Raw genomic sequence first — 16566 nt, forward strand, 5'->3', positions numbered from 1 at the left:
TAGTACACGCCAACACCAGGGTTTATTTGAATAAAGCGGCAGTTTGAGTAAATCTTCACACATATTCGTGGAAAGATCTCCACAATAGCAAGCATGCAGTTGTTGTCTTGCTGTGTAAATAAATGATCAGACTCTCATTGAAACTCACAAGCAAACACACTTAAATTTGCTCTGACCAGTTCTACCCATTACCTGTGCTGTTCATTCAGTTGCCTTCCTCCTAGTTTGCAGTTGCTGGAGAAGGTGTCTGAAGTGGAATTATATTTATTATATATTTTACAGTAGTTGGCAATGTCACTTTGTAAAGAAATAGGCTACTATGTGCCTATAGACTGAACACGTAATATGCAGGTTTCCAGCTGCTAAAGAGTTTGTGGTCGTCTTTCGGTTAATGATGCACCAAATGTTCTCTATAGGTGAAAGATCTTGACTGCAGGCAGGCCAATTCAGCACCCGGACTCTTCTACGACGAAGCCATGCTGTTGTAATAGCAGCAGTATGTGGTTTTGCATTGTCCTGCTGAAATACACAAGGCCTTCTCTGAAATAGACGTCATCTGGAGGGGAGCATATGTTGCTCTAAAACCTTTATATACCTTTCAGTATTCATAGTGCCTTCCAAAACATGCAAGCTGCCCATACCATATGCACTTATGCACCCCCATACCATCAGAGATGCTGGCTTTTGAACTGAACGCTGATGACACGCTGGAAGGTCTCCCTCCTCTTTAGCCCGGAGGACACGGTGTCCGTGATTTCCAACAAGAATGTCAAATTTGGACTCGTCTGACCATAGAACACTTTTTCACTTTGAAACAGTCCATTTTCAAATGAGCCTTGGCCCACAGGACACGATGGCGCTTCTGGACCATGTTCACATATGGCTTCCTTTTTGCATGATAGAGCTTTAGTTGGCATCTGCAGATGGCACGGCGGATTGTATTTACTGACAGTAGCTTCTGGAAGTATTCCAGGGCCCATTAGGTAATGTCATTGACACAATCATGTCAATGAGTGATGCAGTGTACTCTGAGGGCCCAAAGACCATGGGCATCCAATAAAGGTCTTCGGCCTTGTCCCTTATGCACAGAGATTTCTCCAGTTTCTCTGAATCTTTTGATGATATTATGCACTGTAGATGATAAGATTTGCAATGCCTTTGCAATTTGACGTTGAGGAACATTGTTTTTAAAGTATTCCACAATCTTTTTACGCACTCTTTCACAGCTCTGCCCATCTTTACTTTTGAGAGACTCTGCCTCTCTAAGACATCCCTTTTACAGCTAATCATGTTACAGACCTGATATCAATTAACTTAATTAGTTGCTAGATGTTCTCCCAGCTGAATCTTTTCAAAATTTCTTGCTTTTTCAACCATTTGTTGCCCCCGTGCCAACTTTTATGAGACCTGTAGCAGGCATTAAATTTTTTTAAATGAGCTCATTTAGTGGATAAAAGTGTAATATTTCTCCCTTTAAACAATTATGTTATCTATGTTCTATTGTGAATAAAATATTGGCTCATGTGATTTGAAAGTCTTTTAGTTTTCATTTTATTCAAATTTAAAAAACGTCCCAACATTTCCGGAATTCAGGTTGTGGTTTACACTGAGACAATAATGGTATTGTTTTCAAAAACTTGCACTTTGAAAGTTTGCATTTTCCAAAACGCTGTTGTTGTGTAAATGAATTGCCAGAATGCATACAAGTTTGGTGAAGTTGGTGTTGTGTAAACGCCCCTTAAAATGATTCCTCACATAAGCTCCTTTGTTTGTACAGGTGCTTGTGGGGTGTCATTTTGTTACAAGAGAATGTGTTGAAAAGCTTTTTGCAGCCCACAGTTCTGTCTGAACAAGTGTTGCATACATTAACTTATATTCAAATCACCACAATGCAACATGTACTCACATATTTAATAACCATATATTGCATGATGTTGCTTCAGGGTAACTCCCCTATTTTCTTGCATATAACATGACGCATATAAAATGTACCTTTTAGTATTTATGTGAAATGTAAATAAAAAGTGAACCGAGAAGACAGTTCTTTTGATCATGTCATGCTGCAGTTAGTTTTTAGTATTCTGACATCAGTATTTGATTCATTTTGTTCCATAGTGGATTATGCAAGAAACCTGTTATTTCAATTTATTTCTTAAGAGTATGCATGCAATAAAGGGTTAAATGTACATTTTTGGTTTTATCTCTATTTTAGTAAGCTTTTGTTTGCACATTACTCTGGTTCACTGCGTTTTTTGCCATTAGCTCTTCACATCATTTGTACTGTGACAAGGGCAGGTTTCTGCAACGCTGAGATTATACAGCACCTTATAGGGAAATATTCATGGGCTTTCCCTTAAACCACCAGAACAAATGTTAAGGGGGGCCAAAAACGCATTATGTACAGAATATAAATAAGTTAACATTTAGAAAGTTTAAGAAACAGTTACATTCCCTCCTGGGCAACAGCAGTGGAAAAGTCACATCTCTTATTCCACAGATCATTCTAATTAAATGGAAGCCCAACAGTATGCAGTTGGATGGTTTATGGAGAAAAATATTAGACACATGTGTGAGAAATTGGCCCACATTCCTCTGTTGGACTGCACTCGCAGAACGATTCCAACAACAGACCTTAAAAGGACAACTAGCTACTGCAGACAAGCTGACACAAGCTCTAAGAATATTACTTCAGTATATTTTAGGATATCAGACTAATCTGGGGAGCAAATATAGTCTAAAGATGTCAGCATAGTAAAACCAACCAGTATAGTTCATGTACACTTTAAATTTCAACTGCACACCTTTATATGTGACACAAGCACAAAAAAGAAATGGCAAAAACTATATAATCCTATGCCTTTATCTATCACATCTGGGAAGCAGAATCATAGTTCATGCAAAACCACATCAACCTGAAAAGCTTTAATTCAACCACAAAAATATTTCGCAAGAATGTTTGTACGCAGAGTGTGTGAATGAACAGGGCGAGTGATTGATGGGAGGGCGTAGGTCACAGATAGCAGTTTTTCTGCTGTCATGGCTGTGTTTACTTGCCAAACCCTGAGGGAGAAGGAATGAAAGAATATGTCCCCTAGTCTCTGGGTGTTACCCAACCTGCGCTTCGAATCAATCTGACACACCCTCTGTCCTCAAAACGCTCACCTGATGTTCATGGGCCACATTCATGGCAAAAAAAACAACCCAACAGGACAATGTGAGCATTGTACTGCCCAAAGGATAATTGCCAACTATATAAATGCTGCAAACTGCATGGTTAGACAAAAAGTTGGTATATGCAGAGATTCACAAAGGTTACCACTTGTACAAACAGACTTTGTTTCAACATAATCCCATTACAGTAAACAGATGATTCAGTTATGACTCATAACTTCAAAAGAGTTACTTTATGTACGAATGCCAAGAATGGACAGGTTCTCACTAGTGTCTTTTCAGATTTGTATTTTTTTTATAAATCTGGTTTCCAGCTGTAGAGAAATAACTCTGATTCATTCTGCTCAATGTATTCACAGCAATTGTACTCTCTGAATATTGTGTAGGCGTCCCATTATTAGCTATATCAGTTATCAGTTATGTTTCTGTAATGCATTTACAGCCAATTCAGGTGCAATAAAACAGCAGATACTGATACAGATCTGAGATACCTGATATTTATTTATTTATTTATTTATTTTTTTATGGTATCCTCAAAAAAACAAAAATAGGTCTTGGAAACATAAGAATAATATGAATATGAATAAGAATAAGAAAACTACCCAGTGTTATTAGCCTTTTTTTCCAAACTGAATCGCTATGATTAGGCTAATCTTATAATGTCCTGTTCAATACCATCACAAACAAGGTAATTTGGCTCCGAATGGCGATTTAACCCTTTTTCACATTAGCACAGGGACACAGCTTTGTTCATTATCAGTTTGCTTGTTTATAGTAATCAAATATCGTTATTTATGTAAAATAACAATACTCTTGCAAGAAGGAAAGACGCAGTGAGTGTTAAACTGCAGATTTGAGCTTGTACGCTGCAGTAACCTGAACCTCCATGGGTGGAGTGGGGTGGAGTTTGGGTGGTCCAATAATACTAAAGCAATCTGAAACCTCAGTTTAAAATGCCCTGTACTCTCAATGCTTGAAGACTTATGTAATGGGTTACAAATGAACAGATCTTTATACTTCAGATTAAAAATCAAGCATTTCAGTGTTTTTCCTCAAAGTCAGGCGTCATGGGGAAAGACAGAAGATAAAAAGAAAACAAAATTTTCAATCATAATACATAAAGCTAAATCCTTGTTGCCACAGCCACATTCTTACTAGCTTTACGTGAGCAAGACTTAATGATTACTGTTATTGGAAGGCCCACTTTTGTCACAGAAACACACCCAAACCTCTTTTTTGCTTAATGATATGGTGTTTACTTGCATGCATGAGTGTTAATGTACCTCTTGTCAAGCATATATCTTTTCCCTTCAACATTGCCATAAACCTTTGCAAACCACATAAAATATTTAATGTTGTCAGAAGGATCAGGTGAAAAGGAAAGCTCTTCATTGGTTGAGGGCTAGCAGACGATTGACAGGCCCGTACAAGCCTTGCACATTCCTGAAATATATCTTCAGTAACTCATAGTTAAGACACACTGACAAAAATGTTTCAACAGGGATTTTAGGCTTAAATGTATAAGGAAATGTTCAGGAATGTGAAAAAGTAGGTACATCCTTTTGAATTCTATGGTTTTACGTATCAGAACATATTAAAAAATCATCTGGTCTTTAAAATTAGGTAAATATCACCTCAGATTAAAGCTGCAAGCAGTGTTGAAAGGGCCCTTGCACCCGGGGCCACCGCCACCCAGTGGGCTTAGGAAAACAGTAAACAGTGGGTGACAAATATATTAGAAATATGGCAAAGTCATTTTGATGTGCCACACTTCCTGGTGCCAGCTGGTGGCGCTGTGACTATAACTAAATTTTGGCATGTAAATGTCTTCAGGCCTGGGCACTTATCAAATATGTGAAGTTTGAGGCAGATTGGACATTGAATGCTTGAGTTACAACAACTTCCTGTTTTATGATGATAATAGCATGCTTTAGCACTCAGCTAAGTGTTGCTAACATGTTTTAGAATGTTTCAAGCATGTTTAGTACTCAATTGCATATTTTAGTATGTTGCTAGTAGTGCATCACAGTGTTAAAAACTTCACTTCCTGTTGCCAGTGGGTGGTGCTATTACTATAACTGAATATTGTCATGTAGATGTGTTCAGGGCAGGACTCTTCTCAGACATGTGAAGTTTGGAGCAGATTGGACATTGTATGCCTGAGTTACAACAATTTCCTGTTTTGTGGCGTTAATCGCGTACATTAGCACTCAGCCAAGTGTTGCCTGATTTAACATGTTTCTAGCATGTTTGGTACTTCATGGCAGATTTAAATGTGTTTCAGGGAGTGAATTACAGTGTAAAGCATGCCATTTCCTGTTGCCAACAGGTGGCACTATGACTTACTGAATATTTGCATGTAGTTGTCTTCAGGCCAGGACTCTTATCAAACATGTGAAGTTTGGGGCAGGTTGGGCATTGTATCCCAGAGTTACAACAGCTTCCTGTTTCATGGTGAAACATCAGACTTTGTCAGGCCACCACAGACACGCCCTTCAACCAAAACTCAAGATCTTCGCAACGTAACATTGCTAAGACCTTAAGATTAGACTGACCAAATATGATGTTGTTCTGGTTAAATCTCAATGAGGAGTTAATCACAGTGTAAAACATGACATTTCCTGTTGCCCGCAGGTGGCGCTATGACTGTAACGGAATATTGGCATGTAGATGTGTTTAGGCCAGGATAAATAAAACGTGAAGTTTGGGGCAGATCGGACATTGTATGCCCGAGTTACAACAACTTCCTGTTTCATGGCGAAACATCGAATTTTGTCAGGCTGCCACGGACACGCCCTTCAGTGAAAACTCAAGATCTTCGCAATTTAACGTCACAAAGGCCTTTAGATTAGACTGACCAAATATGATCTGATAAAATCTGTAGGAGAGTTCATTAAAGTACTACATCTGGAAATCACAAAAACTGCAAAAGTTTTGCAGAGAAAATTCAAAATATCTCACTTCCTGTTGGGTTTTCAGATTTTTTTTTCTCCCAGGGACTTTTTTGTAGGAATTGAGCTGTTACATGTGTCTACTGAATTTCATACCTGTACTTGAAACGTAGCACGAAGGGCGCTTAATTGAAATTATGTAGGTGGCGCTATCAAGCCATTTTGCCACACAATTCTGAAACCCATATCAGACATAAATTTTCACCACTTCTGACGCGTGTGCAAAGTTTCATGAGTTTGAGCATGTTTAGGCCCTCAAAAATGAGATTCATTTTGGAGAAGAATAATTGACAATTACAATAGGGTCCTCACACCATCGGTGCTCGGACCCTAATAAACAGCACAACGTGACATATTACACTGTGTCATTATTTCTTTATCAAAAAAAAAAAAAGCTAAATTGCGGAGGAGTTCATAGTGGACTCAATGACTGCAAGGTGTCCAGGACTTGTGGCTGCAAAACAAGCCTAAATCATCACCCCTTCCCCACCATGCTTGACAGTTGGTATGAGGTGTTTGTGCTGATATACTGTGTTTAGTTTTTGCCAAAAGTGGCACTGTGCATTATCGCCAAACTTCTCAATTTTGGCCTCGTCTGTCCAAAGGACTTTGTTCCGGAAGTCTTGTGGTTTGTTCAGATGCAAATTTGCAAACCTAAGTCGTGAATAATCTTCCTCACTTTAGAATGATGGACTTCAAATTGTTTGGTAATGGCCTTGTAACCATTCCTAGATTAATGGACAGCAACAATTGCTTCTCTAAGATCATTGCTGATGTCTTTCCTCCTTGGCATTGTGTTAACTCACACCTGGATGCTCCAGACTAGCAAACTGACAAAACTTCTGCTTTTGATCACGCTTACTGATGATCAATTGATCAAAGACATTTGATTAGCAGCGCCTGACTGCTACTTACCCTCTTCATTCCTATAGAAGCAGTAAGGGTGTACTTAGTTTGTCACACATGGCTTCTCCATTTTGGCCTAGTTTTTGTTAAATAAACCATGACACGGTGTAATAAGTCATGTGTTGTTGTTCATCTGAGGTTGTATTTACCTAATTTTAAGACCTGTCTGGAGCATTTTTTATGTCCTGATACATAAAACCATAGACCATGGGTTCTGATTGGCTGTCATTGCTTTTATCATTCATCATTTGTTCACGATTTATTGTTTCTCTGTGCTGTTATCGTTATAGTTGTGGTGTGGACTCTGCTATTCATTTGTACTGTATTTAGAACGATTTTTAGAACTGTATGAGTCATTCCACCAATGGGTGACATTTCTGTCTCCAGGACATTGTATGTATAAATATGCATGAAAATTAACTCTAAAATACATTTTATTATTAAGCAAAGTGTCCTGAACATTAATCTAACTTCAAATGTAAAATATATAATTTAAAACATTAAAAACTACTGAGAACACTAAAAAAAATAGCATTTGTTACATGTCCCCACTATCTAAACAACTTTATCATGAAATATAATTATTAAAATCTTTCAGAAATCTTTTTTTTTTTCATTGTTGTGACTCCATATACCGTCTATGCTAAACAAAAAGAAATTTAATAAGAAATCTATAATATGTTATATAAAATACACATTTTAGTCATGTCCCCCAGGTTTTCGCTCAGTCCTGTTACACATTGCTCCTTCTAAAAAAATTTGGAACAAGACACATTTTCAACAGGAAGTTGCATCATCTGGATCTTCTGAAGGCCATGAGAAGACCAAATGTAAGTCCTCTCATTTTAATTTCTGTATATTTGATGAAATAGCAACTATGACTGAGAAGGTCAATCTCAACATACTGTCCTGTTACCTAAATTATTTCTTAGAAGTTATTTGTTTATTTAAAAAATATTAACTTTATGTAAGTCACTAGAATTTGCTTAGTGTCCTCATGCTATTAGCATGTACGCCACATGGCCACACATCATGTATTTGATCATTTTTTGTTTAAAAACTCAATCCTGTTACTCAGGGTTGGGCAAAAATACATCAAAATGTATTTTAAAATAAAATACCAAATACCTTAATTTTAAGTGTATCAAAATAAACTACAAAATACAGCAGCCACACCATGTATCAAAATAAACTACTGTATTTTTGTATTTTTAAAATACTACAAAATACTTTTACAAGGGAGCATGAAATTTCTTCGCAAACCTTCCATCAATTGGCCTATTTGATCTATCCCTTCACCGTTACACTGACTCAGTTGATTAAGTAAACAATGTTTGATAGCAACAGCTTTTCTCTGCCTGAGTCAATCAATAAGTCTGACATATGAAACCAGTTAAAGGCACAATATGTAGGATTTTTGGATTAAAATGTCCAAAAACCGCGAGAACCATTTTTATATATTTTGTTGACTTGTGTACTTACATTATCCCAAAATTGTTTAAATCCAGAGAAATAAGCAATTTTAACCAGGACGCAGACCGTGTCCGTGCGTCGCCTATCAATGACATCATTACCCTCGATTTCTGGTTTTATTTTGTCGAAACCATGGAAACATCAAAGACACTTTAGTATATTATGTGTTTTATTAGACAGATGAGCAACTGTTTGGATACATTCATTAACAGAAAACTACTCATGTTATATAGCTCAACACATTAAGTCTTTTTGTTTGAATCTTGTTTTCTTGATTTACAGCGAGTACCATGTTTTACCATGACTAATATCAATCTAACTTACTGCAGTGTGCAACAGCCGCCGAGCGAACGCACAGAGTAGCACTATAACAACTTTCAACACACAAATGTATCTAATATGATAAAACAGCGCTGCTTTACCCCACATACGCTTGACCGGAAGACCGGCCTCGTTTCTGCTCTCACAGCACTTGGCCATGCTCTGCTTCATACTACAGTATGTTAATAATCTCATCCATGAACATGATTTCTGCCTGAGTGTCGTCACGATTCTTTTCCACCGGCTGTAGACATGAAGACAACACCTCACATGATTTTGTGAAATCAAGGCGTCATCAAGCTACGCCTTTGTTTTGAATGAGCGACCTCTAGCGGCGAAAAATTACATATTGTGGCTTTAACAGATCCAATATTAACATATCCCTGTGATCTCCCAGAGGAAGGTTAGTTTTAAAGTAACCAACAGTTTCCTAATTTAGGTACTTGGTGTTTGGTAATGAAGGGCCTACTTTGCATCAGCAACAGACAAGCAGACAACTGATGGCACCTGTATTCAAAGCAACTAGTTTCTAACTAATTAATCATTTGATTGTTAATCATAAATATAGGGGGCTGCTGCTCGGTATAATTGTTTTCAAGAACATTATGTAAATTGGTAAACTATTTAGCCTAGGCTACCAAAACGAACACCAAAACTTAATATGAACTGTTAAAAATTATAGCAATTTACGCAAAAAAAAAATTGATGGAAAGCTGGCAGCCTGCACGTTTCTTACCTTGACCAACTTCTTCCATATGGATCAATTTTCTATTCTGATCTCTGCAAACTACTGAGTAGGCACCAATCAGACGGCTGCAATTTTATGATGTCATCATGTAGACTTCTTACAGTATTTTAAAAATACATAAATACAAAACACTAAAGTATTTTGATACAAAATACAAAGCCATTTTCATCAACCCTATCAAATACAAATTACAAATACTATTTTGTATTTGAAATACATGTATCATAAATACTGCCCATCCCTGCTGTTACTTCAGTCCTGTTACTCATATGAAAAAGTAACAGGAATGAGTAGAATTTTAGTAAGTAAAAGTAACAGCAATGAGTAGAATCCTCTGTTTTGTTGATTTAATAGTGTGAATATTAGTTGATATAATACTATTCACCTGCTTTGAGTTTTACAGTTGAAATGACTTAAATTGTAGATTTTTAGGATTAGTTTTACAATGTGAATACCATACTTGCAGGGAGCCAGTCCACCACAAAATGACAAACTTTTTGTCTTTGTCTTTTTTATCTTTTGCAGAAAATGGAGAGAACCTATACTATGCAGTTGCCAGAAACACCCACCCATGGCAAGCTGCAAGGGAAGGAGTGAAACACATCCGCAACCCTCTCTTTCCCCCCTTTTTGTCTTTCCTTCCCTCTCTCTCCCTCCCTCCCTCGTTTCCTCTCTCCTTCTTTATCTTTCCACTTCCTTCGCTGTGAACACAGAAATCTCACTCACACACATGCACACACAGCCATGTACACATACTCTCTCTCACACACACATGCACACACATATGGACACTCATTCTTGTTACCCAGTGTTTATCCCTGTTACAAAGTGTTCATACCTGTTACTATTTTTTTTTTTTTTCAAAATAAAAAAAACTGTTTTTATCAGTTTTGTTTGGTCCATAATTTATACAATTGTTAAATAAATTAAATTATTAAAAAAAAAAAAAAAGATAAACTTGAGGCTTCTGTCTTCTTTTAAATGAAAAAATGGTTTTGCATTTTTTATTAAAATACACCTTGCCTTACTATAAAGTGTTTTTTTTTTTTTTGTCACAAATATCAATTATTTGAACAAATAACCAACTTTTTTTTTTTTTTTAAATAAACACTTTCTTGACGTGAATACAAAGGAATTAATTGACATGCTTTTAAACATGCTTTTTAAATGGCACATGAGTTTCAGTAACAGGACTGAGAAAACATGCATCCATCTTCTGCTTAGAAAACTTGTAAAAAATTAAATAAAGTTGCCTGAGATTGACCAATACACATTTTGACTAGTTAAATATGTGTATTCAATGTTGAAAAAAAAAAAAAGTTTAATTTTGAAGAGTTACAACAAGCAAATGTCACCCATTCGGTGGAATGACCCATATCTTTATCGTTATAGTTCGTGTGAATGGCCTCTCAATCTATATGAGGTCAATAAATGAATAACTAAATGAAAATCTTAGATGAAGTTTAGCATGCCACTCTGCATATCAAATTACATGTGTCTGCACATAGGTATTATAATATACAAAGAAAAAAGAAAAAAAATCTTAAATAACCCTTATATTATAGACGTTGATAGTACTGACAGTAAAACTGTAATATATTCTGCTTGAAGCAAAGATAAGCACTTTTGGACCAAACAGTTGGAACACATCTGCACTTACAAAATTTTCCCTAAGTTATAATTTAATTGTAATCATCAGAAGAATAAAAAAATTTTAAAAATTCACTTCTGAGGGCGGAGGGCACTGTTAACACAGTTTCCCTAGATGCATACTTGCGTATACTTGTCAAACCCTAAGGGAGAAAAAATGAAAGAATTTGTCCCCTTGTTAGTCTCTAGATGTTACCTAACCTGCACTTCGTATTGATCTGACACACCCTTTGTCCTCAAATGCTTACCTGGTTCAGGCTCATAAAGGGTCACATTCACAGCAAGAAACAAAAGCACTGCAGTGAAAATCTAAATAGAAGGCAAAGAAAAACACATGCATTCAAAATGCACGCTTTTGTTTGGAGGAAAAAAGAAAAACAAATGCTGCACAGAGAGATACAAAAGCAATTAAGAAAATTACATTTGTTACTAAACTAGAAAACTTCTTTGACAGTTGCTTATGTGAATCGCATGCATCTGGATTTTTTAATAAAAGAAAATTTTTAATGTTTTTATTGGATTAGCTAAATGCAATTATGACTCACAAAGTGCAATATATATATATATATATTACAATCATCACAACAACTTGCAAATGAATAGAATTTCACAGGTGTTTCTCCTGTGCATTACGATTATTAGTAGTAAATTATGTTTACATAAATATTTAATTGTAGAGAACAACTACAAAGACACAAGCCCTATTTACCAGCTGCACATAACCAGCTTTGAATAATTCAGACAGGAACGACAAATTACTAAACTGTTATTTTGCACATGATTACTATTTTGCACAGATGTTAGACATCAGACTTTAGCCTTTGTCACACTCCTCTATTTGTCATACTAGAGTTGTGTAAATTGTGTTTGACTTCCATAAAACGATATATCATCAAATGTTTGACTTTTTCTCTGACACTTCCCTGTACTTTATTGACACTACCTAAAACTTCAGAAAGAGAACCACCCTTTTTGACAACTTATAAATTGTTGTTCCACAATACTTTCAGGCTCAGTATAAGTTCATACTTTCTGTGAAGTTATACACCTCTTTAGGGACACAACCTTGGTCATAAACATTCTTGTTTACAGTAAGCAAGTCTATGTAAAATATAAATACTCCTGCAGCAAAGTGTGAAACTGGTTTCTGGCATATAATATGGGTCAGAATGTGTCGAGAATAAGTTAAGGAGTGGGAGGCATGGCACTCCAGTCCAAGAACTATCACCCACATTACAAAAGCTATTTGTAAAACAACTGAACTAGACAAGATCCATTTGCTTGCGATTTAAATATAGAAATGCAGCGTTTTGTTTAAGAAAAAATGTCATTATCATTAATGCGTCATGTCAAGCAAACATGTCGAATAATAAGGAATCTTTTCTAAGTTTGTATAGTGCGAGGTGTTTTATATCCAACCATTATTTCCTCACTATAAAACACTCCCTGCCACCAGCCGAAGCTTAATTATTAAAGGGCTTCTTGTTTTCATATCAGGCCATCAAATTTACAGCCTTAACGCTTTTGTTCTGGTTGCTTATTATTTGTTTTTGTACTTTGTTCTTGTCACCATGGCAACAGCATTAAGGCTTATCTACATATTTTTGGAAGGATCTAACAAGGATAGTGTAAAGAATGATTTAATCCAAACAAAATGCATCACTTGAGATTCTGAATGCTATGTTTTTTTTCTAATGAAAATTCTCATACGCATATGTGATAAAAACATATTTTCAAATAAAAATGATAAGAACTGTTCTATATTCTTTATTGTAAATAACTGACACAGTAACTGTGGCTTTGCAGCAGCTTGTTCTCTGGGTGTGGCTCAGTATTGGCACCCTGAGGACAGAAACTCTCACTTGTATTTGCAGCACTGTTGTAAAATGTTAATGTTGAATTTTGTGATTTTCTAAAAAACATATACTCATGATATACTACTGTATAAATATACTGATTTTAAAATCAGATGCTCTTCAGCAGGAATTGTTAAGGTTGGATATATGTATTTTCGTCTCGATTGAGATAACAGTCCAGATTTGCATGTATATACATATATACAGTATATACACACACTCCATATGGTCCATTATGTACCATAGACCATATAATGTTTTTCCTTTTAAATCCACAGATTTTTGAGTGCACAAAAGTTCTTTCAGCTAAACTACTAGACTAAGAATAGTGCAGTTCAAATCAAAAACTTATGCATACTATTTTGCCACTGACTTCACTATAGTAAAATGCCTTCCTATAAAATCTGTCTACAGCAAATCTGGTCTTGATCTTAAACACATTCAAACCATGCAGTTGGCTGAATGCTGTGTAAGTGCGTATGTGCCCTGTGTTTGTTTTGGAGAGCGAGGCAATGGTTTCTCACTCCACCTCCTTGGCTAATCCACAACGCCCACCCTGATCGTTGCCTCCCTCATTTTTCTAAATAAAAGAAGATCATGGGGTCATCCTTTCCTCACTTCTCACACTCTCTTCAGTCAAAGAACAGAACAGCAAACCTCCTCTGCAATCATGTCTGCTTCATACGCACGTAGTTACATGTCCTCCTCTGGAGGATCCATGGGAGGAGGATCTCGCTTCTCCATGTCCGGTGGAGGAGGCGGTGGTGGTGGTGGTGGTCGTGTGTCTAGCATGCGTGCCGGCAGCATGTACGGGGGAGCTGGAGGATCTGGGACACGTATCTCAAGTGCCTCTGCTTCTCGTTCTTTCTCTGCTGGAGGTGGTGGTGGCTATGGAGGTGGCGGTGGCTATGGAGGTGGCGCTGGGTTCGGTGGTGGTGCTGGTGGTGGTGGTGGTTTTGGTGGTGGCTTCAACCTGACTGATGCCGTTGATGTGTCTGCAAATGAGAAAGCCACCATGCAAAACCTCAATGACCGTTTGGCCACTTATCTGGAGAAGGTGCGCACTCTTGAGAAGGCTAATGCTGATCTTGAGATTAAGATCCGCCAGTTCCTTGAGAGCAAGACGGCCCCCTCTGCTCGTGACTACAGCGCCTATTACGCTACTATCAATGACCTCCAGAACAAAGTATGTGGTATTGTCAGTTAACTAGTAACTAGTAGTAGTATTGTCAATTAACTACTTGTCTTATGTTAACATACCTGTATACTAATAATGCACTAAAATAAAGAATATTATATGCAGTTTATGAGAATGAACATACAAGTGATTTTTGTGCAAAATAACCATCTTTGAGAACTTTGATATTTTAAATGTAAAGATAAGCATATGGATATTGATGTAATTATGATAAATATAAAAGATATTTTCAACACTAATCTCGAGTAATTGTCCCCTGAAGATCCAGGATGCCACTCGTGTCAATGGAGGCATCTACCTCAGCATTGACAATGCCAAGCTGGCTGCAGATGACTTCAGAGTCAAGTAAGTCCACACATAAATAATAGAAAAGCTGTCAACATCTCAAATGGGCCCAAGTGGTCTAAAATGGTTTAATTTCTCTACAGATACGAGAATGAGCTGAGCATGAGGCAGTCTGTAGAGGCAGACATTGCTGGGCTGAGAAGGGTGCTGGATGAGCTGACAATGGCCAGATCTGATCTGGAGATGCAGATTGAGGGGCTGAGAGAAGAGCTGATCTTCCTCAAGAAGAACCACGAGGAGGTATGTTGGTGATTGGTTCACACTCTTGAATAAATCAGTTATTCATCCCGATGAAGCAAATGCTCAGTGGTTTGTTATTGCATCTTTAGGAACTCTTGGCAATCCGTGCCCAGATGAGCGGACAGGTCAATGTAGAGGTTGACGCAGCGCCACAGGAAGACCTGGCAAAGGTCATGGCTGAAATCCGTGAGCACTACGAGGGTGTTGCCGCCAAAAACCGCAGAGAACTCGATGCCTGGTTCCAGTCCCAGGTAAAATCAGATTCATTTATATTTTTTCAAAATAAACCAAAACCAAATCAAAATCAAAGAGCTTATCTGACTGCTCTGCAATGGATTGTCTTTCATAGAGTGAACAAATCAACAAAGAAGTCGTTGCAAGTACAGAAACCCTTCAAACATCCAGAACTGAAATCAATGAGCTTAAACGCACACTCCAGGGTCTTGAAATCGAACTACAGTCACAACTCAGTATGGTAAGTAGGGGACCAGGTCAGTCTTGAAATTTGCAGTTTTGATCCATCACATAGCCTTTAGAATAATGACTTTTCCCTCAACAGAAAGCGTCGTTGGAAGGCACTTTGCAAGAAACACAATCCCGCTACGGCTCCATGTTGTCCGGCTATCAAGCACAAGTGGGCAGCATGGAAGAGCAGCTGATGCAACTTCGTGCCGATCTGGAGCGTCAAGGTCATGAGTATAGGATGCTTCTGGACATCAAGGCCAGACTGGAGATGGAGATTGCAGAGTACAGAAGACTTTTGGATGGAGAGGCTACTGGGTAAGAATTCACAACCTGATTTGTCAGCAACTTACAGGAAGCAGAATGAGATTGAGATGATTCTAAATACTTTTTTCCCCTAACCTCAGAAGCATTCAAACTGTACAGTCCTCATCCAAAACCTCATCTTCAACTACACGCAAAGTGGTAACCATTGTAGAGGAGGTTAAGGACGGCAAAGTGATCTCCTCCACCCAGGCAGTGACCGAGAGCAAGTGAGATCTCAAACAAGAACAACCAGCACAAGATAAAACAGCCTAAGTTAGAGTGATGAAAATCAATAAACTGGTTTAAATGTGCTTTTGTGTTTGACTCTTATTTTATGCTCAGATTTTAAATAAATCAACATTTTTTTGCCTTATACAAAAACTTCATGAGGAATGTTGGGAAACCTTTTTTATGTTGTTACATTTTTACACACATGTACAAACATAACATACAGGCATACACTACCATTAAAAAGTTTGGGGCTATTCAAAATGATTTTCATAAAGATTTTGAAAGATATTAATACTTTTATTCAGCAAGGATGCATCGCTTTGAACAAAAGTGACAGTAAAGACAAAGATTTCTATTACAAAAATAAATACTGTTCTCTTGAGCTTTCAGTTCATAAAAGAATCCTGAAAAAAACATGTATTTCCACAAAAATATTAAGCAGCACAACTGTTTTCAACATTGATAATAATAAGAAATGTTTCTTGAGCACCAAATCAGCATATTAGTAATATTAGGAGTAATGACTAAAACTAAAAACAGTCATTATAATATTTCATAATATCAATGTTTTTAGGGTGGTTTAATCGAATAAATGCAGCCTTGGTAAAAATCTTACAGACACAAAACTTTTGAACAGTAGAGTAACAAATTTGCAACAAAAAAAGTTTTACAGTTTTTGTTTCAATAAACTCCCTATCAATAATAATT

General features: G+C 37.1%; 1 protein-coding gene across 2 annotated transcripts; it reads left to right on the top strand.

Annotated features, from left to right (window-relative positions):
* Positions 1-13696: 13696 nt before the first annotated feature.
* Positions 13697-15938, top strand: LOC127500988 (keratin, type I cytoskeletal 13-like). Of its 2 annotated transcripts, none has more exons than XM_051872661.1 (7): positions 13697-14262; positions 14537-14619; positions 14703-14859; positions 14949-15110; positions 15209-15334; positions 15419-15639; positions 15732-15938. In XM_051872661.1, exons 1-7 carry the CDS (start codon positions 13747-13749, stop codon positions 15856-15858), a joined length of 1392 nt encoding a protein of 463 aa, XP_051728621.1. In that variant the 5' UTR covers positions 13697-13746; the 3' UTR covers positions 15859-15938. The 2 variants fall into 2 exon arrangements, with proteins under 2 accessions (XP_051728621.1, XP_051728620.1); XM_051872660.1 differs by having other exon boundaries at positions 13698-14262; positions 15729-15938.
* The last annotated feature ends 628 nt before the right edge of the window (positions 15939-16566 follow it).

This window comes from Ctenopharyngodon idella, chromosome 19 (genome assembly GCF_019924925.1).
Source record: "Ctenopharyngodon idella isolate HZGC_01 chromosome 19, HZGC01, whole genome shotgun sequence".
NCBI classification, from domain to species: domain Eukaryota; kingdom Metazoa; phylum Chordata; class Actinopteri; order Cypriniformes; family Xenocyprididae; genus Ctenopharyngodon; species Ctenopharyngodon idella.

What these genes read in the sequence shown, in the direction of transcription:
- LOC127500988 (XM_051872660.1), top strand. Translation starts at nt 13,747, where the DNA reads ATGTCTGCTTCATACGCACGTAGTTACATGTCCTCCTCTGGAGGATCC. An exon ending in TCAAGAAGAACCACGAGGAG is followed by an intron (nt 14,860 to 14,948) that starts GTATGTTGGTGA and finishes TTGCATCTTTAG; the next exon opens with GAACTCTTGGCAATCCGTGC. An exon ending in TTGGATGGAGAGGCTACTGG is followed by an intron (nt 15,640 to 15,728) that starts GTAAGAATTCAC and finishes CCCTAACCTCAG; the next exon opens with AAGCATTCAAACTGTACAGT.